General features: G+C 41.9%; 2 protein-coding genes across 10 annotated transcripts in view; both read left to right on the top strand.

The window, feature by feature from the left end:
- Nucleotides 1-7,521, top strand: part of GPCPD1 (glycerophosphocholine phosphodiesterase 1) — a 40,282-nt gene extending 32,761 nt beyond the window's left edge. For all 4 annotated transcript variants that reach the window (XM_031596835.2, XM_090134938.1, XM_090134939.1 and 1 more), the window contains 4 exons: nucleotides 509-645; nucleotides 1,430-1,565; nucleotides 1,896-2,056; nucleotides 7,305-7,521. In XM_031596835.2, the coding sequence (XP_031452695.1) occupies nucleotides 509-645; nucleotides 1,430-1,565; nucleotides 1,896-2,056; nucleotides 7,305-7,509 (639 nt within the window). In that variant the 3' untranslated portion in view covers nucleotides 7,510-7,521. The remainder of the gene's footprint in view (nucleotides 1-508; nucleotides 646-1,429; nucleotides 1,566-1,895; nucleotides 2,057-7,304) is intronic.
- A 1,696-nt stretch (nucleotides 7,522-9,217) lies between these two features.
- On the top strand, nucleotides 9,218-21,418 carry THUMPD2 (THUMP domain 2 tRNA and snRNA guanosine methyltransferase). 6 transcript variants are annotated; one of them, XM_090134942.1, is made up of 11 exons: nucleotides 9,218-10,789; nucleotides 10,911-11,043; nucleotides 11,430-11,845; nucleotides 12,975-13,052; nucleotides 13,781-13,833; nucleotides 14,113-14,200; nucleotides 14,802-14,873; nucleotides 15,216-15,330; nucleotides 16,359-16,476; nucleotides 20,029-20,163; nucleotides 20,905-21,418. In XM_090134942.1, exons 1-11 carry the CDS (start codon nucleotides 10,697-10,699, stop codon nucleotides 20,966-20,968), a joined length of 1,365 nt encoding a protein of 454 aa, XP_089991068.1. In that variant the 5' UTR covers nucleotides 9,218-10,696; the 3' UTR covers nucleotides 20,969-21,418. The 6 variants fall into 6 exon arrangements, with proteins under 6 accessions (XP_089991068.1, XP_089991070.1, XP_031452725.2 ...); XM_090134944.1 differs by lacking the exons at nucleotides 20,029-20,163; nucleotides 20,905-21,418 and adding an exon at nucleotides 17,934-18,777 and having other exon boundaries at nucleotides 10,927-11,043; XM_031596865.2 differs by lacking the exons at nucleotides 20,029-20,163; nucleotides 20,905-21,418 and adding an exon at nucleotides 17,934-18,777.
- The last annotated feature ends 312 nt before the right edge of the window (nucleotides 21,419-21,730 follow it).

The following is a 21,730-nucleotide window of genomic DNA, read 5'->3' as shown; positions in this document are numbered from 1 at the left end:
ATCCTGTACATAGGGGAAAGAGGGTAAACTCAAACTTTCCTGGCTTCATGCAGGATTGCTTAGTGCTCACTCTAGAGAGAAACAGATGTCATGTCTAAGACTGGATGCCTGGAGTGGGAGAAGGGAACTAAAGTGCAGTGGTAGGTCGAAGTCTTTGTGCATGAGGTCATGCTAATCCTCCCAGGGAAGGGCTATAGTAGTGATTTTTCATGGATTTCCCATGTATTTTCAAAATTTAAAAAGGCTTCGTAGCAGCTTTTCCATTGGATAGGAAAACAGTGGATTTTTCAGTGAATCTTCCCATTGTTGGAATTCAGCTGCAGTTCTCAAACTGACAGACCTCTAGAGCTGTAACAGGCATTCAGTACACCTGGAGTAACTGATGTATTCACACTTTCAACCTAAATTAAACAAGAATTCTGTTTGCAGGAGGCTATAGCTTGTTAAAATAATTTTAGTAAGTGTTCCTTAAAATGGCTGAAACTTGTCCTTTTTTTTTTATTTTCAGGATGGACAGTGGGATGGCAACTTGTCAACTTACTTTGATATGAACCTCTTTCTAGATATTATTCTGAAAACTGTTTTGATGAATGCTGGGAGGAGGAGAATTGTTTTTTCTTCTTTTAATGCAGATATTTGTACGATGTAAGTTAAGAAGAGAGAATTTTTCTTAACTTGATCAACTTTATTTTGGATTTAAGAATACTTAAAAGATAACTAACAAATTCCATTTAGATGTAAAAGTTGGGTGCCAAAGTAGTGGGCAACTGAAATAAGAAACATAAACCCCTTTGCCATCTGAACTGTGCCAAAAATGAAGAAGGAAAATGAAGATTAAGTGGATTCTTTTTGTCAGGTGCCTTCTTGAATGCTGAAGTCTGTCTTGACATAAGAAAAGAAGGCCAAGATTTCTTAGGGTATCACAGTCTTTTTTCTTTTTTTTTCCAATCGTGATCAGAAGGTATGCAAGCCTAATTTGCAAACAAACGCACTAATTCCAAAGCTTTGTGTTCATCTATTTTCACTTCATGCCACTGCATTGCTGTTATTCAACTTGAAGAATGCAACATTAGTTAATGTACATTAAGCATTATAAATTCTTATCGTGAATTTTCATTTTACTCTGTTATGCAGATAAGAAAATATAGAACTGGATAGTCTTTAAGGATTTTATATAAACATCTTGAGGACGTGGGTCAGAGATTTACACAAATCTGCCTTCACTTTAACTCTGAATACAAATCTGTCACAGCAACAGACTGCTAGAATAGTTTGTCACATAGCTTAGTATGAAAACATGGTACTTCTTGTTGCACCAGATAGGAATTAAGTGGACATGCATTAAAGGGGGAAACTTTTAAACAGTAAAGTTGAATTTCCATGATTTTTAAACAACTTCTTACTTGGAAACTTTTTTTTTTAATAACAGGGTACGACACAAACAAAACAAGTATCCCGTGTTATTTCTCACCCAAGGAGAATCTAAACTCTATCCTGAACTCATGGATCTTAGATCTCGTACAACTCCAATTGCCATTACTTTTGCACAGTTTGAAAACTTGCTGGTAAGCTGACGAGTTCTGGTATCATTATGCAATAAAGCGAAATTGAATTACTACCAATTGATGTAAATCCATCTCTTTTTTTGTTTTGTTTTTAACCTAAAATTTCAGTCAAACTCATACTAACGTGAACAACTGCCAAAATTATGATCATTATTTTAAATGTCTCTTTAAATGTCCATGTTACTTAAAAAATAATATCAGTGAACTCGTATTAAATTATTTATGTGAAATTATAAGTAGCTGTAAGTGTCAGTGGATAAAAATGCTAGTAATAGAACTTCTGAGAAACATAATTCTAATTTTTTTAATGGAAATGTTTTTGTATTTCAGGGAGTCAATGTGCACTCTGAAGACCTGCTGAGGAATCCATCGTATATTAAAAGAGCCATATCTAAAGGCTTAGTCATTTTCTCATGGGGTGATGATGCAAATGATCCAGATAACAGGAAGAAGCTGAGAGAATATGGTGTTCATGGACTAATATATGACAGGTACCATATTGTGCTTAAAATTAAAAAATAATAATGAAGCTTATGAAACTGTGCTATACTGAATCCTGGGAAACTTCACATTCCTTTTTGATTGACTGGGTGTAGATTATTTTCCTTAATACTGCAAACACAGCAAGAGTATAAACCTGGGTAAGGAGACACGTGTTAATTTGTATTCATGCAGCTGTGTACATGAATCAAAATAATTTTTGCTTGTCCTGTGGCTGAGCAAATAATGTATGTAATATGATGTGTTGTTCTGAAGAGCTCGTGTGTAATATACGCTTCCAATAAGCTATTTACATTCCTGACTGTAAGTTAAACTGAGTACCTGACATGGTGAGGGCAATCTATTTAACCATCTGACTGAAATTTCTGGTATTCTACAGTCATTGATGGAGATGTTTAACACAACTTTTAAATGAATCAGTTTATTTTTTTTCCCCCAGCATTCTCTTTACCTGTGTTTGAAAGCTGTGAATGCGCAGTTGTACTACTTTTCTGTACTCTCAGGGCAAACTGGCAAAAATGATCACTTCAGAAACCAGTTGATGGATATGTGCTGTTCAGGTGGACATCAAATGTCGTGCTAAATCTTTGAACAAAGATGTTACTTGAGGTTATCAGAAAAATCAGAGATCTCAGTCCTTTGTCATAAAAGATATAAAACTAATAGTAGAAAATAGTTGCACGTACATAAAAAGTGCTTAATTTGCATTACCAGAAGAATCTTGAACTTGAAAAGGTGAAATCTCTCGGCAGGACATCTAAAACAAAGAATATGTAATTGGGAAAACATTGAGTGTAATCAAGATGTCCAACTGAGAAGAGTCTCAAGCCTTCTAACTGTTTGCTTTACAAAGGGAATTGTGTTGCATATTACTGGACCAGGGATAAAAAGGCAAAGGAGTTCTGCTCTGGTGTTTTTCAAGTGAAAACTGAATGTCAAGTTAAGATGTATAGAGAAAGAAGGACAAATACACTCTCTTGCGGTTCTAGGCACTCAGTGCAAAAACAGTTAATGCTCATGAGTCCCTTATCAGCTACTGAGAGTCCTCCCAGGTAGGTGGGCCCAGAGATGATCTGGATTGGTGGTGGTCTTGCTTGTACTGTAATAAGTCTGCCCCTTTTTGTGGATGGTAAAAAGGAATTTCAAGATTTTTGCACTAAGGATCAGCTTCAGACTTACATCACTGAAGCATTAAGTCCTCTTCTTGGCTACAGCAGTGAGACACGTTAGGCCTTTCTTACAACTCAAAACTCAGGGCCTTTTAGTTGCTGGAAAAAAAGGTCTTTGGATCTTTGGTGTGGAAAAAGAAACGTGGCAAGTACTGTGTTTTAATCAAATTCTACTGCAGTAATGGCTCTTAGGAAATGTCTGTTCTTCTGATGTCTGCTAATCCAGTCTTTCCAAGTTGGTAATTACTCCTGCAATCTGCACTAGTGTAGTAAAATGGGAGATAGCTTTATTTCTGCTTTGTGCTGCTTTCCTCATTTAGATATGGAGGTGTTTTTTCTATACGCAATTGCTCAACCCTGCTGAAATACTCCTGCATTCTTGTCAGGGCTACAGTTCTGTGAAGTGTCATCTTGTGTCCCTTACTGCTTAGAGTGTTAAAGCTACAGCATGATAGAACATATTTCACCTCCTGTTTTGAGTAACACAGGCTTTCTAATTGTTTATAGATTGACTGCCCATTGGATTTGCCGTAACAAAAAATCTTTATCCTTCCTGTATTGTCCAGACCATCCAGATTCTTAATAGTACTCATCTCTTACTCCCTCACTCCTATTTCTTCCACCTTGCTGACATCTTCCCACAAAGATGATACCAGTTCCTAAGCTCTTCCTCAATCCTCAGTTATTTCTCCAAAGTTTGCAGCAGAATTAAATTTAATACATATCCCTTAGAGGTGACATGACACTTCCTGAAAATTGTATCGTATCTTAAGCCCTGGATGCTTTGAAATGTGGGTGGTACTTGCAAATCCTGGGTGGTATGCCTAAGTGTAAAACCTGACTGCAAGTGCTTCCACTCACAGTTGGAGTTGGTGGGTTAAGAGGCAGTCTTTCAAATCATTTGAAAGAACTAAGTTAATATCAAGAGTTAAATTACCAAAATTTCTAGAGCTGTGGTGTGAGCATCAATTAGGAGGTATACAGAATCTGTATTCTGTAGTGATTCAAGTTAGAGGGGGATAAATTCAGTACTGATGTGAAGCAGAACTGAAGTATTCAGGAGAGACAGATGGACATGGCTGTTTTAAGGTCTAGAAATATGCAGGGACTTTAGTTACCTGTTCTATTATTGTAAGGCTATTTGCCTATTATTGTAAAGCTAATAAGCCTGGCATTTTATGTTGCTATTTACTTGCGCTTTACTAAACCATCTTTCTTAGTGCTGTTAGTCAGAATATTAGCAATTACAAGGATTTCAGTGAATTGAGCTTGCTTGGATATGGCCCTGAGTTATTGCTTTTGCAAGCATCTGGTAGCTGTCAAAGCTCATGTACTGTCTGGATGGAGATGACTTCTATACGCTGTTTTTCTGAACTTTAGTCTTCCATGTAAAGATGAGCAAAAATGTTGTTGTGAAGATGGGAGAAAAACTGTGTCCTGAATACCAGAAGTTGCTGGTACCAAATGTCGGGCAAAACAAATGCAGGTAGGGGGATCTGACTTTGTTTTGCATGGGGAAAAGTTGCAAGACTAAATCTGGGCAGCTTACAAATGCCAGTGCTGTTTAAGGAGCCATATCACTGGGGCAAGGGGAAGAAACTTCTCCCATCCACTCCTTTCTCCACTCGGGCAATGAATTATTAGACATACCTGAAGTCATTAAACTGAAAATGAATGGTCTTGTGTTGTTCACAGGACAGTGTTCTGCTTTTTTGCTTTGTTCAACAGTCTTAACACCTAAAATGCTGGAACTACTCGTGTTAAAAGGATGGTCTGTAGAAAAGGTACAGCTTTGCCAGAATAGCCAGGCTTCTATTTGGGCCCTGAAAAGTGCATTGATGATATGATTGGGCATCCTCCTTTAACACTAAAAGCTGAATATCATGCTTAAAACACTTCTTGGTTTTTTTTGTTTGAAGTGTAGCTTTACTGAAAGAGGAAATCCAAGAACTTTTCTATACCAGGTTTGTAATTGGCAGAAAGAATGCATGTTAAGGTAGGGTTTTGGAGGGCATTGTGGATTGTTGTGGTTTTTTTTTTTTTTCCTCCTGGAAAAGCTTTGTAAATAGTGCAGGAAATCCTTCTGTTGAATTTAGTTAGTAAAAACAATAGTCCTAAGTCTCTATAAGAAGTTGGCTATCTACTAAATACCGACGTGGAGAGGGAGTGGCTGCTAACTTATATTTGCATTATGGGATTTTTTTTATCCTCTCTGCCCAATCAGAGCTGTGCTTGTTCAGTAATACATCCAGCTGCATGGAAGTGGTAAAGCCAGTCAGCCTGCCATGTGTGCCAAAAGCTTTTTCATTAGAAATCTGAGTGCGTTGGTCTCCCTCATGCAGATTGGTTCCATGCTGGCTTCATTATGGCTCCTTGCTCATCTGGCAGGCTCCTCACTATGTTCTGTTTTCCAAAACTAATGCAATTTTTAGTTGCAGTAAAAGGCAAAAGCATTTTAAAAGCTTGTCAGAACTAAAAATCTGTTTTAAAATGTGCCATTTTATTTGCCTGAGACTGAGCAATACCGAAATAAATAAGAGCATGTATATATGCAGGAATAACTAGCAGAAGTTGAATTTTTTATAATTGAATCTGCTTCTTAGTGATTAAGGCATTACCTGGTGGCAGGGTAGGCCTTTCCTGTTTTCTGAATTGCATGGTAAACCTGAGTTTGGCTTGAGATTGAATGAAATTGTGTTTGGTAGCTGAGAATTTGCTCTCAAGTAGTGTTATTGAGCTCTCTGTATCAGTTGTCACGGACATAAATAGGAGGCATTACTTTTGTCTTTGTCTTTTCTTCACTCCTTTTTGGATCAAGCTCCAGCCAAAGTTAGCAAGAAATACTTCACTGAATTTTAATAAAATTCATTAAGGAGGGAGATCTACATTAGTGAATCTGTAGCTGTTCCTAAACAATATTTACAGGAACATGAACACTTTTGCTTTATGATGTGCTACAGCAAAGTAGTATTTCAGTTATACTTGATGTGTGTGTTGTCTCACATAAAATATGGTTTGGATCTGGACAGTCTGGTACAGTGTTTACAAGTAAAGTCCTGCAGCTTTGTTTCCATGTGTGAAAAATATGAAAGTGAAAAGAGAATATACTGTTGAAACAGTGTTGGTAGTTGATTGCATTTGGTATGATTTTATGGCTTTTTACTCTTCACTTAAGGCTGTAATAGTAGCTTAATTTTTTTTTTTTTTTTTTTAAGAAGGAATGCTTCTTTAAACAACAGATATGAGCTCCATTCAGTGTTACATACAAGCAGTGTGTTAGAGTCTGTTCAAATGGGCTTGGAGCTCTGAACTTGCAGGTGCTGAGCTCTGTTCTCTGTGACAGGGCCTGAGGGAACAGCATGGAGCTGTGGCAGGGAGGGGCAGCTGGGGGTTAGGGACAGGGACTGCATCAGAGGGCGGTGGGCATGGAACAGGCTGCCCAGGGCAGTGGGCACAGCCCTGGTACCAGTGCTCAGGGAGCATTGGGACACTGCACTCAGATATTGGGTTTGGGTTTAAGTGGTGCTGTGCAGAGCCAGGAGTTGAGCTCAGCGATCCTTATGGGTCCTTTCCAACTCAGGATGCTCTTTGGCTGTAGGGTTTGAAGCCTAAAATAATGTTTTTTGCTGCTTCGTGTCAACTGTAAAAACATTTTCAGAAGAGTAACAAGAGTAAATACCAGTGGTTAACTTCTTAGTACATCAAATCAACCACTGTGTAAAAGGGACAACATTGTATACTGCAAGATTAGAGACAAGACTGAAGGTAATAGTCTTGAAGACTGTGCTTTGATAGACTTGCTGGTGCCTTAGCATCACAGAAACATAGAATAGTTTAAGTTGGAAGGGACCTTTAAGACTATGGCATTCCAACCCCCTTCTATAGGAATGGACACCTCCCTCTCAGCCAGGTTGCTCACAACCCCATCCAGCCTGGCCTTGAATGATTCCAGGGAGGAGGCACTCACAACCTTTATATGGTTTACTTTATTACAAGCAATGGTTTAATCTAGTATTTCTGTGAACTGTCAGATTATACTGATAACTGTTATCTTTTTTTGTTCATTTAGGATATACGACTCAAATCCCGAACAACCAAATATATTCCAGGTAGAGCAACTGGAACGTCTGAAGAAGGAACTACCAGAGTTGAAAAGCTGTGTGTGTCCCACTGTTAGCCACTTTAAGTCCATATCTCCATGTAAATGTCATCATAGTTGCTTGGAAGAGAAAGCTGTAGATAACTTGCAGAGCGTTCAAATGCAAAAGGACTGACTCTAGGCAGAATGCTGGTTTGTATCTGTTTAATTATGACCATTGAAACAGTGCTATCCATGCCTTCATGTTTGTTTATTTTGTTTCCCAAACAGCAATAACTGTGTTTCTCCCTCCTTGACAGTACCCGTTCAAGTTCCAACAAGATTCAAGTATTGAGCCAGCTGTAGCTGTTATTCCAGTTTATGTAGTTTTAACTTTCTCATAATCAAGTCTCAAATTTTGAAAACAAAATTAAGTATTAACACTAAGTGTATTTTAAAAATAAGCACTCTGAGGAGTGGAATCTCAAAAACCACATTGTAGAGAAATTACAATGATCTGGTAATGAAAGCGCTTAAAAAATATATTGATTTGACTTAAATTTTACTTGAATAGCGCAGCTTGTTAGCCTGTACCAGACAACAGGAAATGAAGAGTGGTCATAAGGCACATATAGTTAGATCTGGCCTGAATAAATTGGTACCTCACATATATACATATATATATTGTATGTATTTGCACTGAGACATCAATGTGTACAAAGCTTTGTGCCATTTCAAAAACATATGTCTATTTTCTTTAAGTAAATTGCAGTGCACGTGAACTCATTTCCTCCCCCTCCAGTGGACATTCAGGCTGCTGCCACTGTTTCCTGATTTGCCAACTGAGTGGTACGGTGTCTGTGTGGAGCAGCGAGGGGTGAACCACCAGAGTGACATCTTTCATTTATCTCACACAGACCTGCTGAACTTTTTAGAAATGTTGCTTAGAATTTTAACAGAATTACAGAAATACCTTCAGTGGTTGATAATCTTTTGCACAGTAACCTTAATAAACAAAATGTGTACGAATGCACAAACTCTACAAAATGCATGCTTTAGTTATAAGCATGGGATTTAGGTGTTTGAAGTCCTTGCATCTTTACGGTGCTAGTTATGTGTGAAGGGTGCAAGGACTCACTGAACTACTTCATTTTTTTTTTTTTTTTTGCCTAAAACCACAAGCCTGTTATTCACAAACATTTGGAGGAGGAAAAAGAAGCTATACCATACATGGTTTGTCTTTTTCATATAATATAAGCCACTAGCCTTTGTATTTTGCAATATTTGATTTATTATTACTGGTTTTTTTTGTTTGTTTGTTTTTAGAGCAAGAATCACAAATGTTCTGAATTCAGATAATCTGTATGCTGTTGGCTGATACCTATCCCTTGTAATTTATTACCAAGTCATAGTTTAGAATTCTTAGTAGAGATATACATGCATGTCCTTTTTCATTCTGGAGTTGCAGGTAATGCCAACACAACAGCTGTAACTTTCTACTGAAGTGTTAATGTATAGTAAGAATGGAAAATATTTATTTTTTTCTCTTGTAAATTGACAATGAAAACAATAGTGTGTACTATATCTTTATATACAGTCATTGCAACATAGAACTGATTGTACAGAGTAAAGCCATTGCAAATACGTGCTTGAGCTCACACCTCTGAGCAGTTTGAAACAGCTTGTTTCACTTTGCCTTGTGTATTTTAGTATTTAAAGTTTGTCCTGCACAAACAGCACAGTAATGACTAGAAACTTGGAAGCTGTCTTTTGTATATTAAAAAATAAATCTACCTTCAGAACTGAGCAAGCAGTGGGTTTTTTTGGTGGGAGGGAGCACAGAACCTCATTTTTTGAGATCAAGTATGATCACCTGTACCTGTTACTGAACACAGCAAGTCCAGATTGCTGACTTCGCAATGTGTATTGTTAATTCTTATTTTTAATTTGTATAGCCCTTGTGGATTCTTTTGAAAGATGTTCAGGCCTCTCCCAGCTCATGCGAAAGCACTCCCAGTTACATGTGCTGCTTCATGAACACTGGGCAGTGCAGCCTCAGTGCTGTAGAAAGTGACAGCCGCGGCGTGTGGAGGTGATGCTCTTGGAACAGTCCCATGCAATGCTGAGAAGGGCTCACAGGCACCTTGAAAACTTTATTTCTTAATCTTCAGATGAACAGGGAACAGCATTTGGCTTTTCTGCTTTTCCCCTGGAGAGATGAGAGGAAACTTTCCTAAGACATTGTCTGAGGACAAAATGATTCCTGAAAGAGGCTTACCTTGAAGAACTATACAGCACTGTAAGCTGTTGTGGTGCCAAAGAGGTTTTTTGGCTCTCTTGGGCAATTGTTCCACTCCTGCACCCTCATATGCGTGGTGATGCCCAGTTGGGGTGTAGGCTCCTTGGCAGTGCGGGACTTCTGCTGTGACTGCTGAGCAGTCCGACTGTCACTAAGGTAAGCATGATGCTTGGAGAAAGGCAGCTGTCAGTTTTCCACTTGGCCAGAGTGCAAATCAGCATGACACACACCGCTGTGTGCCTCCAAGTCCTTCAGAAGCTTAACCTTCCCCAGCTCTCACCCAGCCGTTAGCTCACTTGCTTCTTACAGGCATCAAAACTGAAACAGGTCAAGACCTAGCTGTGGATGTCCCTGTTGATTGCAGGGGAGTTGAACTGGATTGCTTTTAAGCGTCCCTCCCACTTCCTAAGGATTCTAGGATTGCACAGGTGGCTGTGCTGGGACACCGCAGTTTGCTTGTGGGTTTGTTTGGATGCCCGTCTTGGGACAGAGACGTGCTCAGAGCCCGCAGTGTAAGTAACGGGAATTGCTGCTGCTTCCAGGCGTCGGCCGCGACTGCTGCCATGGCGACAGCGCTCCTGCTGCTCAGATCGGCGCACGCCCTGCTGGGGTGCTGGGGCGGCCAGAGCACGACTATGGAGAAAGGAAAAGACAGAAACGGAAACCCTAATGGCTGAGAAATGGGAGCCAGGATAGAGTCCCAGTTTTCGATTGGAATGCGTTCAGGTCTGCCGCCTCTTGCTTCTGAGTGCTTGCTGGAAACCAGCGTGTTCTGGAGCACGGTTTATTTTATTCCAGCCAAGGGACAGCTCCACTTTTTAGAACTCGTTTCCAGTTTGACCCAGTGCTCTCTGATTTGCTGCAGCTGACGTTGGGTTTCACTCCTTCGGAGAGTCTCTCCCCTTTCGGACCGTACGGGACTGCTGGCAGCCGCGGTGCTTTACTCCGCCTCTGCTCCCCCGTACGAAGCGGGAAGGAGGAACGGCGATGACGTCTCCCTGTGTGCCGGCGCTCCGCAGGGCGCGAGGAGGGGCCCCCGCTGCGCCCCGGGGGCGGCCCGAAATGGCGGCGGGGGCGGGCCAAGATGGCGGCGGGCGCGCGGTACTTCTGCACGGCGGGCCGCGGCCTCGAGCCCTTCCTGGCGCGGGAGGTGCGCGCGCGGCTCGGCGCTACTGAGGTGAGGGCGGCACCGCGCGCGGCGCTGCCTGCGGCCGTGCCCCCGTTCCGCGGGGTGGCTCCTCAGTGCTGACAGAAAGCGTGTTTCCGTGTGTGTCTGCGTGTCTGCTTGTTTCCCTAAGGTGGACTATGTCTTAGGGAAGGTTTTCTTCACCACCGCCGCGGAGCCGGGCGAGCTGAAGGAGCTCAAGTCGGGAGAGCGGCTGTTCCTGCTGCTGAAGAAGCGCGTCCCGCTTTCCGTTTCTAGAAATAAAGGTACCGCTCGCTGCTCGCCCCTGGAAGCCCCGAGCCTAACCGAGACCGGTCGGTTCGGAAGTGCCTGCCCTTTCCTGTGCTGAAAACGGCCTTAAGATGGTTTTACACAGCCGTCCGAGCGGCTCGCGTGCTGCATCGGTGACTTTGCAGGACCAAAGGCAGTCTGACGAGCGGCAGGGAGGTACTCCCTTTATTAAAGACTAAACTTGCAGCTTTGGGTCTGCGTACGTGTGTACACAGAGCTGTCTGTGGCGTAGGCTGCTGCCCTTCTGGATTCACACCTCGGTGGCACCTAAGCGTGATCTCTGTTGACAGCTGCTCTCATGCTGTAAGGGAATGAAGGGCTGAGATTGAACTGCTTAAACTGAAACTGCTTTTTCTTCCAGGGAAAATGCTGCACGAGATTAAAAGCCTCCTCACTGAGGAACCCGAGTCCTGCCTGGATGTTATTGCTACTTGGAGAAAGCTTCGTAGTCATGAGGGGAAAAAGGATGAGGTTTCTCAAGAAAGCCTGAAACCTCACAAGAGAAAACCAGAAGAAGAGGTTAACATTGCATCTAAAAGACAGAAAACAGAGCAAGTAAGAGAGATTGTGTCTGAAGAACATCAAGCGGGAGCTGGAGAGAACTATGTGGTGTCAGAGGAGGAGAGTGACCGGGACTGCCAGACTGAAAGCAAGGCTTCTTTAGAAAGCCCTCCCAAAAGCAGCATAGAAAAACCTACTGAGAATGAGAAGCAGAACTTCAGTTTCAGAGTTTCATGTCGTTGTAGTGGAGCGATTGCCAAGATACTCACTTCACAGGTATGATAAAGTATCCGTGTTCTCACAGATTTTAGCTGAGGTGAAAGGAGACATGCAGTTTATTTGCAGTTTAAATTCTGTTTTGGAGTAACAGACAGATCTAGCCTTTTCCTGTCTTATGTCTACGAAGAAGAAAAAACTTAAAACCTGCATCTACCTTAAGAAAGTGGAAATACAAGTGCTGTTGTTAATTTCAGGATACTGTTATATATATATATATATTTAAATCTGCTTTTTATTGAGGGCAGGTAGAGGTAAGAGGCTGAGTAGTGGGGCAGGTGAAGCCTGGTGGCCTGAGGAGCAAAGTGCATGTAGCTCTCAGCTGCCTGGAGGGCTGCTGCAAGGACAGAGGAGCTGAGCGCCTGCTAGTTGTGACAGTTTGGAAGGATGCTGCTTCAAAGTCTGATATTCAGAGAGTTTGTTTCTCAGGAGAGTGGTGCAGCCCTGGGACGTGCTCTGGGCTGTGGATCTCAGCCTTACATCTCTTGACAGATGTAGAGACTTTTGGAGGTGCTTTCCATCCAGCACTATTCTCAGCTGCAATGTATTTTCACTATGAAAAAATAATAATGAAGTTGCAGTTTATTTAGGTTTCTCTTACCTGAAGGTAGCAGTAGTTACCAGTAGATTTTTTTCTCTACTGAAGTTGATGCCTTGGGAAGATGAAACATGTGAGGCTGCCAGCAGCAGTGTTTGCTTAAATTTGTGCTGTGTGTTTGAACTGTTAGTCTGAAGGCAGAGCCATCTAGAGGTGACAAAAGCATTAAAACTGAGAATTGCACTTACACGTAGGTAGGTTTCCCTTTAGGTGATCCAGTTTACAATCATCCAAAATACTTTGTGTGTGATATGTGACCCTGAAATGACTATAGCTGTTTGCTCAAACTTGGGCAGGACTTGAATTTCAGCTTTCCACCCTCCAGGTGTGCAGCAGTTCTGAGGTGTTTGCACATCTGTCAATCTGTGCTGTTGTTCCTCTTCTGGTCTTTGTACAATTTATTTTCTATGAATAAAGAGGGACTCTCTTCTTTTCCTAGGTACTTACGAGGGCTGTGCAGTCAAGACTGTGATCTGTAGTTTTCATATTTCTTTTATTTTTATTGCCTGATCCTGGTCTTTCCCCTTGCAGGAGATTGGAAGAGCAGTTGGCATAGCGCTAAGGAAGCAGTTTGGATGGCAGGCTGATCTGCGGGCCCCTGACCTGGAGGTAGGGCACTCGTCTGCTTGGTGGCCTGTTGCTTCATCCAGAATTGTCCCGAGTCCTTTATTTTTTCCTCTGTTCCCTTTGCTTGCAGTACCCCAGCTTCCTCCCATTTGTCTTTCTGCTCCTGAATTTAACTAGAAATCATCTGGTAGTGCTGAGCAAAGCTTTTCAGTGGCATGAGTACACATCTTGCAGAGCACTTTAACTCCAGTCATAAATACTGGAAAGGCCAGCATGTGCCTGCACTGACTGGGGGAGGATCCACACAGGAGACATCTCAGGATCTGGCACTCATATAAACTGCTTGACTCTCCACGTGTGGAAAATGGAGTTCCCCGAGCTGCCTGGAAGGATTATCTGTGTTGTCCTTCCAGCTGCAATGCTCCTTAAAGTGTTTTTTTTTAGAAAAACAACGAATAAAAAAGGGCAGGGCAAGTGCTAGTATGCAGTCGGTGATCTCTACTTACAGTAAGTTTATAGGTAGAAAAACATTATTAAAAAAAAAAAAAAAGTAGCTGATGGATTCCTGACAGAAAACCTCTCCTGGATATTAAACAATCTTTGAACCAGTTTTCAGTTTATCTTGCGTGATTACTTCCAATTAATCATAAATTTGTAAGCGTGTATTTTTACTGGGATTGGAAATTCATAGAATCATCTTCTGTGTCTGGCTGAAATGAGTTGAAGCTACTGCCATCTCAAGTTGAGAAATTTTGGTGTTATTCTTTCAGATCTTTCTACATCTTAATGACATTCACTCAGTCGTGGGGATTCCTCTTTTCAGGTAGGCATTCTTGTCACTAGATTTGTTTTGGCAGTACAGAACAGGCATAATTTCTAAGTAGTCCTGCTGTCCTCTGTATTTAGCTTTTGGATCAGTATTCTGGCGGTCTACCTGGAGTTTACCTGAGCACATAGGCTTGGCAGTAAGCATGTGGCTAAAAGCAGACTGGTTTCTGTCTGTCTGCAGGCCTGGGAAGTTCAGTTCCTTCAGTATTTCATCTTACGTGGCCTTTTCTGGGTGGCTGTACCATTACCTTACATTGATTTTTGGTGTCTGCAGGCTTCCGTTGGCAAATAGAGAATATATCAGAACAGCAGGCCTGCGGTCAACTGTTGCCTGGGCCATGGCATCTCTGGCTGAAATAAGTGTAAGTGAACATTCATGGCAAAGATGCAGAGCCCTCCATAAGGGTGATTTGCTGCTTGGCAGGGTTGAAGCTGGAGTTCTGGAGCAATGTGTTGATTTCTGTGCCCCATGTTGTTCATCCACATAGATAAAGGTTGCCTTACTTGTGCTCAGAGTGCACTGTCAGCAGGTGTTCAGCCAGATTCCTGCTTTATAGTTCCAGGTCCTTCTGAGCACAGTGTTACTCCTTCTACAAATATGTTTAAATTGCAAGGGTTTTTTTTTGCTGTTCAGGTGTCGAAGCTAGTCTGGGGTTGTTTTTGCAAGGAAAACAGAAGCCTCTGTGATCCACAGGTTAATTTATAACCAGTATCTGTCTGCAATCCAGTCATGAATTTTCCCTACGTGTGACTTCAACACTAGATGTATTGTATTTGCTGAAAGTAGTAATGCTTTATGCTATATCATCTTACCAGTCAGTTTGGCCTGGTAAAGTAATGACTTGTTATCTGCATTCTGTGCGACTGAGTAGGAGGTGAGAAATCAGTACCTGAGTGAGTATGCTTTGTACTGAGGGAGGAGTGTGTCTTACTCAGTGTGTGACAACCCCTTTATTCTTGTAGGTGGGTGCCTTCGTATTGGATCCCATGTGTGGGCTGGGAACCATCCTGCTGGAAGCTGCCAAAGAGTGGCCTGTAAGTGTCTCGCTCACAATAGGATTTGAGCAAGACTTGTAGCTGCACCAAGAAAAAATCTGTACTGTACTTATACCAATGTCCATTACTGAAAACCTGGAACCAAAATAATCTTTATAGACAGTTGTTTACAGTATCTTAGTACAGATATGCCTCCACAAGGATGTAAAGCAAAGTCCTATGTGTTGTATAGGTGCAGTGAGCTCTCTGCTGATGATCTGCAGGGCTTCTGTTTGGCACCCATGGCCCTTCTTTTAAGAATGCCTGTCCTGGAAATGGAGGTGTCAGTGTAACAGAGCAGCAAATTGTCTAAAAGACTTTTTTTCTATTTTCTCTGAATAGGAAGCCTTTTACTGGGGTACAGATACAAGTGATTCACAATTAGAGGGTGCAAGTGTGAATATTAAGACTGCGGGCTTGGATGATAAGATTGAGTTGTTTAAAGCTTCTGTGAAAGGTATGTATGTAAGCTTTCAGAGCGAGACTTTTGAAGTGCAAAGTCTTTTGTGGTTCAATGGTTGTATAGGTGCTCTTGAGGTGGTCTGTAATAGAGTTATCTTTAAAAATAAATAGGTGGCTAGTGACTACGTAATTGTTTGCTCTGTGCCTCTCTGAAATTTGACAAGAACAAGCTCAGAATAGAATTATCTTCAGACACAGGCAGTAACCACAAAATGGTCTCTAGCCAATTCTGGAAAGGCTGGCACAGAATCACAGCAGGTTTTAGGTGGGAAGGGACTATTGGAGATCTTTAGTCATGTCATCTGCTCGGAGCAGGGCTAACCCTAAAGCCGTGTTCAGATTGCTCACCTCATCCAGTCAAGTCCTGAGATACCTGTAGGATGAAGCACCCACGGTCTTCCCTTTCGCCTGAAGCCTATACTTTGGTCAAGCTGTGTGATTGGCTTTTCACCACGAGGGTGCACTGCTGCATCATTATCAAGAAAACTAAATACCCGTGGGATGCAGAAACTGTGATTCTGTTAGAGCTTATATCTTTTAAATATTTCCCTAAAGTGATTCTGGTTGTAATGTAATTACTAGGAGAAAGAGTGGGTAGAGGAGAATCCAACATGTGGCTTTTTGCCATTAATACCTGTACATTTAAACATCTGTGCTTGACCATTTGCAAGCTTAGCTCTTACTTTGCATTTTGCTTGTAAAGATTTACTGTGTGTTGAGAAGCATCAGTTAGTTTGGAACTGTCCAGTGCCCTGCTAGGGAAGTCTTGCTGTTGAGGCAAACATATCACCAAACAGAGAATGTTGAGAGCTGGGCAGTGCTCTCCACTCAGTCTGCGTTAGGTTGGTAAAGTTTGTAATGTTCGTAGTGTTGTTTGTGAGGAAAAAAAAAAAGAGAAGGAGCTGTGAATCTAATGGGATAACCCATGAAAGAGCTGGCAGAACATTCTGTAAGGTGAATGAGGGCATGGCTGCTGTTCGTTTTGCAGACAGTCAGATGTCAAGGCCTGCCTTTATTCTGCAGCGCTGCCGTTGCCCTCAGAAAGCTTTGATGCCGTGATTTCGGATATTCCATTTGGGAAGAAGTTCAAGATCACAAAAGACATACAGCTCCTACCAGATATTCTCCAGGAGATGGAGAGGTATGTGTGGCCTTTGATGGAAATGTAATGATGTCTTGTGATCTTAAATACGAAGCTAACAATGTCTGCTTTGTTCGAAACGCTCTCCAGTTCAGTAACATGATCCTGTGCAGACTGTGAAAGTCTGAGTCCTTTACTTATTCCTCAGAGGCTGTTGTGACTTGTCTTGCAAGCTGTGGAAGTGCTGATGGCAGTGCAGGCTAAAAAGGAGTGAGATTGTCTGAGCCACGATGGTATCATGAGTGAGATGAAGGAGTAAAGGAGGGTAACCAAGCAAAATTTAAAGCGTGGACAGGCAAATAAAGCAAAAACATTTCTCAGTTGAGGCCTGTATAAAATCATATGCTTTTATTTTGGGTTCACAATCAAGCTTCTACCAGCCTGCCTTGGCAGGAAAGATCTCAGACTGGAAAGTGGTGATACACATCTTCCTTTTTGACACTGTACTGAAATATCCAGTAGCCACCTGGTCTTGTTTAGATGCCTCTCATCGTATCCCACCCTGTCATTTTGTGGCAGAGTTATATCAAGCTAAAAACAAGTTGCTTCTAATGGGCAGTTAAAGCCATCTGCCACCTAATTTAACTTTTTGGCTGGAAACAAGCCCTTTCTTTAGGATTGTGCAGATGTTGGTCTCACACAATGGAGGAATGTGGTGGGAAGGTGGTGAAGAGAGTGAGGTAGCTCCACAGAATGGCAGGGCAGTCTTCTGTTAGCTCACACTGACTATCCCTGCTTTTTACCCATGTTTCATGTTCTTATCTTCTGGTCTCATTTGCTCTTTTGGTTCATTGTAAGCAAAATATCTTCTTGGGAAGGGGGAAGTGAGGAAAGGACTGTTACCATGAGAGCCCTACCAGTAAGACTGTTCAATGCACTTGCAGTGAGAGCCAGGATAGCCTTTTTTCCCTTCTTTCATTTCTTTTATGTATTAAGAAAAAATAACCTACAAACAGTGGTTAATTTTCCTGTTTCCCGTGCCTGACAGACTTGAAGGGTCAGTTGAGTACAGAAAGGGACAGATCTTTCAACATTTTCAAAGGGAAAGGCCAGCTTCAGAATTGCTTTACCAGCCTGGAAAGCTCTCCCTTTTGCTGTAATGGGAAGCTGTTCCTTTGCAGGCCAGTGAAGGCTCAGGCCTTGCTTCTCATAATGAGACTCAATTGTTGTAAGAATATGAAGAGCAAAGAAGCTAGTCCCTCTTCCCTACTAATCACATGGAAAGAGCTCCTAAGGTCAGAAAGGTTTGCGAGTCTGTAGAGGGCCTGGTTCTCCCATTGGGCTGGGGAATTTAAATTCCCTTGGGTCAACTCAGTAAAGCAGTATTTGCAGTTACTCTTAATGTGTTTAGGTGTTTCATTGAATGCAAATGATGTCTGAAGTATCACTGTTGTTGAGTTCTAAATGAATTCAGGCAGGATGAACACCTGACCTTTATTATTTTCTGCAATTGCCAGAGTGCTTCGTGTTGGAGGGATTATTGTGTTGTTGCTGAATCAAGATCTCCGTAAGCGCATGGATGGCATTGCCAAGACTGTTGAAAATGAATCTCTTAATGCCATTTCTGATGGTGCAGATGAAATGACCTCTGTGAAAGCCTTGAATAATGATGGGAATTCATCCACCTCGGGGACCGGTGTTGAAGAACCTGTTCTCAGCTGTGGACAGATGTGTTTTGGGTCTCTCGTGCCAGATGGCATCTATGAAGTTAGTCTTGGAAAGACGGATGCTTTCATATACAAATACAGGAAGATCTCTGCTGCTGGGAAGAATTAACAGCTTTTGTGCATTGTTCCAGTGTTGAACTTGAATCCTGATAGACTTGAAAGCAGCATGGCAGTGAACTGGTGTAACTCTGCTAGTCCAAACTCTGTGCCATTTGCTTGCTCACCTCAGTTTACTTGAGTCTACTAGGCTGTTGCTTTTCTCACTTTGGCTTTTAGATGGAAGATTCCTTTTCGTGTTTCAAATGTTTTTAATATAAACTGCTGTAACAAGACAGAGTCCTCAAATCCTTGTTTAGACAAATCCTCTCTATATCAGGATGAGTTCTTCACGAGAGAAAGACTTCAAATGCTGTCCCACAAAAACATGGTAATACTACATGTGAATGGGTTTTCACCTCCTTTAATGTTCTTAGGAAGTGCTTCTTAAGAAACCTCGAGCTGTTCTTGAGGACTGGATGGAGAGCCTTACTTTGTGCCTTGCAGTCTTGTATTATTTTAAAGCTATCTTATTATGATTCTGAATTGTCACTATTCAGATACCATGCTGTGGAAAATAAATTATTTTTAGTATTAATTCCTTGTGGGGTTTGCATGTATCTAATAGGAATGCTGCAGCTTTTAGTGTGAAAGCTTATTTTGTTTTTCCTTGCTGATAACTTTGCTCTAAGGACGTAGTATAGAAGCCAGAAATGCTTGCAGGATGAGTTAACAGTTTGAGGTGACTTCTGTCTGCAAAGAAGCACGTAGATTTCTCCCTTTTCAGAAAAAGAAAAGCCTTAGTTAATCTAGTCTGTGCAGTAGGGTTGCTAAGGGTGCACTTGGTCCCCTGTTGATGTCATGATGAAGATGTTACAAAGCATTGGTCCTGGCACTGATCTGTGAGGAACACCGCTTACCTCCATCCAATCTGGACATTGAGCCATTGACCACCACTGTCTGGGTACAATATCATAGCCAGTTCCATGTCCATCAAACGATCCACCTGACAAGTCCATATCTTTCCTATTTGGAGAGAACAGTGTCAAAGGCCTTGTCCAGATAGATGACATCAGTGGCTCTTCCCTTGTTCACTGATGCGGTTATGCTGTCGTAGAACACCAGTACATTGGTCAGGCAGAACCTGCCCTTCATGAAGTCATGTTGGTTGCTTAGTATTACCTCTGTCTTCCATGTGCCTTAGTATAGCTTCCATTAGGATCTGTTCTATGATCTTCCTCGGCACTGAGGTAAGGCTGAACTGGTCAGTAATTTCCTCGATCATCCTTTCTGCACCTTTTAAAAATGTGTGTGACATTGCCTCTTTTCCAGTCACCAAAGATTTCACCTGACTGCCATGACTTTTCAAATATCACTTGGTGCCAATTCCTTCAGGACTCTCTATTATGTGCATAAATCATTTTGATAGAGTATTATTGCATCCATTTGCTTTTGACAAGACAAATACACAAGTGGGTAAAATACAGCTCTAACAGGACCTAGCAGTTTTTAGTGAGAATTTTGCTCTGTGTTCAGTGGTAGAGCCAAGCACAGAAATGCAGGGAAGGCAAGCTCCAAAGCTGTGCTTAGCTCTGATGCTGGTATATCCTACACTTGCTTCTTGGTGTCTTGATTCTTCCTAATTCAATTTATTAATCTGTTGGTTTTTAGTCTCCTCTGTACCACTGTTTGCTGAATTTGCCACTGACTTTTTCTGCTGTCATTCAATAGATGATTATTGCATTAAGCATCAGTCTTTTGTTTTTCTCTCACTTCTCCTTTCTCTTCCCATCCCTATGCTCACAATACATGTGGCTTGTTTACCTCTGCTGTTTCTTTTTTAATTCAGAGCCCATGCCTCTTGTGAAGCAGTCCAGCAGACCCGAGAGTCCAGCCAGCTTTTTTTCCTGTGCCCACTTGGTGTGAAACTCCACTCTGGTAACGAATGCATGGATGCCATGCACTGGGCAACAGTGGCTTTCAGGTGATGGCAGAGGATTGTAGTTTTGGATGAGTTGTGACAGATGCGTCAACGTAGCACAGAAGTATTTTAATTGTGGGGACTGGCACTGTCAGTTTGAGTGCTGTCTGATAGATCAGAGTGGTGCTTTGATCTGTTCATTCACCTGTCACTTCCATTAAGCACTGGAAAATGCAAAGCCGCTCCCCTCTAGAACTTGCCATTCCTTTGTTGCAGATGTGGCATTTTGCCCAGACAGGAGAGGCTTTCTGGGGTTCTAACATTGCTGCATTGCTTGTAGTGAATGCTTGGTGATCCATGCTGTGATCCGCCTGCTTTATGAACTCTTTCTCCTTTGCAAGAGACCACTTCCAAGCTGTGACACTGTAGCTGTAAATGTTTTGACAGAGGCAGGTTTGCCTCAGCAGGAAGAGACCTTCCAGGAAGGGAGTCATTTAACCTTTTCTTGCAAGGCAACTCAGGTGCTCAGAATGAAAATCTTGGTTATTTACAAGTTATGCAGGAACCTCATATACAAGGGATATATAAATATATGTATAAAAGATGCAGGCACATACTTTTTTAGCTTTAGGAAAAGGTGTATTTGGGCATTGGGAAATGGGGAGGGGCAACAAACCCTATCTTTAAGATCAAATGCAAATGTACTGAATCATAACATTACACAAAATGCCCTGGGAAAAGGGATATAATTCTGTTTAGGATTCATCTGGCAACAATGACTTTTTCTTATTTCTTTACTTACAGATCCTTGAAAATACAAATAGTGCAAAATATTGCTGCAAATGAAATAATCACTTTGATATTCTGAAATGCAGGAGAGTGCAAATAACAAAAGAAATGCCTTAATAATCAAATAACTTGCACCCAGCTTTGTTGATACAAGTTATCTTCGGTAGCACACAGATTATAATTACTGGTATTCATGTTGTTCTAGTGTATTACCCAATTGTGCTAGATTGAGCTGTGGTTGTGAAGCGTTTCCAGTTAACTTCTTGGTTGTTACTTTAAAAATAAAGGATTCTCCTCTGAGACCTCAGTCACGCCTGCCCCTTCAAACTGAGCATGATAGCAAAAGCCTCTGTTCGCGATCAGACTTGACCCACGTGGCAAAATCACACTGAGCAAAAGTTGCAGCTGTGATGCAGAATCCCCTCTGTAGGAGCAGAGCCCAATGCATGCTTCCCAGGAGCCAGGAAAATAGTTTTGCATGTGCTGGGTGTAATCTGATCTGAAGGTTACAGAGCAGGTAATCCACCTCGGTGGGTGGCCCTCGCCAGCCTCCCATAGCATAGCTCTGCAGAGGGCAGCTGGGGGGTAAGTCTGTCCCCAGCTGTCTGCAGGCACCCACCTCCCAGCCTTGGCTTAGTCTTCATTAGGCATTTTTCATCAGGCTAGGATTTTCATTAAGCTGCTAGATTAGCTATGCGCAGCAAGCCTTTCCTCAGGCCTATGCTTTCTAAACTTTTTAAAGGAAAAAAAAGCTGTGCCTGTGCATTACAGCTGCTCGAATCAAAATATTTCTTTTGCTGTGAGAGAAAGCGTTGTGCACAGCCTTGTGAGTTTGGATGGT

This window comes from Phasianus colchicus, chromosome 2 (assembly GCF_987193195.1).
Source record: "Phasianus colchicus chromosome 2, bPhaCol1.hap1.1, whole genome shotgun sequence".
NCBI lineage: Eukaryota > Metazoa > Chordata > Aves > Galliformes > Phasianidae > Phasianus > Phasianus colchicus.
This window is presented reverse-complemented; position numbering and strand designations above follow the sequence as displayed.

Coding starts and splice junctions, on each gene's coding strand:
- THUMPD2 (XM_031596865.2), top strand. CDS start 10,697: ATGGCGGCGGGCGCGCGGTACTTCTGCACGGCGGGCCGCGGCCTCGAG. Junction 11,846..12,974: donor CCAAGATACTCACTTCACAG/GTATGATAAAGT, acceptor TTCCCCTTGCAG/GAGATTGGAAGAGCAGTTGG. Junction 15,331..16,358: donor GTTTAAAGCTTCTGTGAAAG/GTATGTATGTAA, acceptor TTTATTCTGCAG/CGCTGCCGTTGCCCTCAGAA.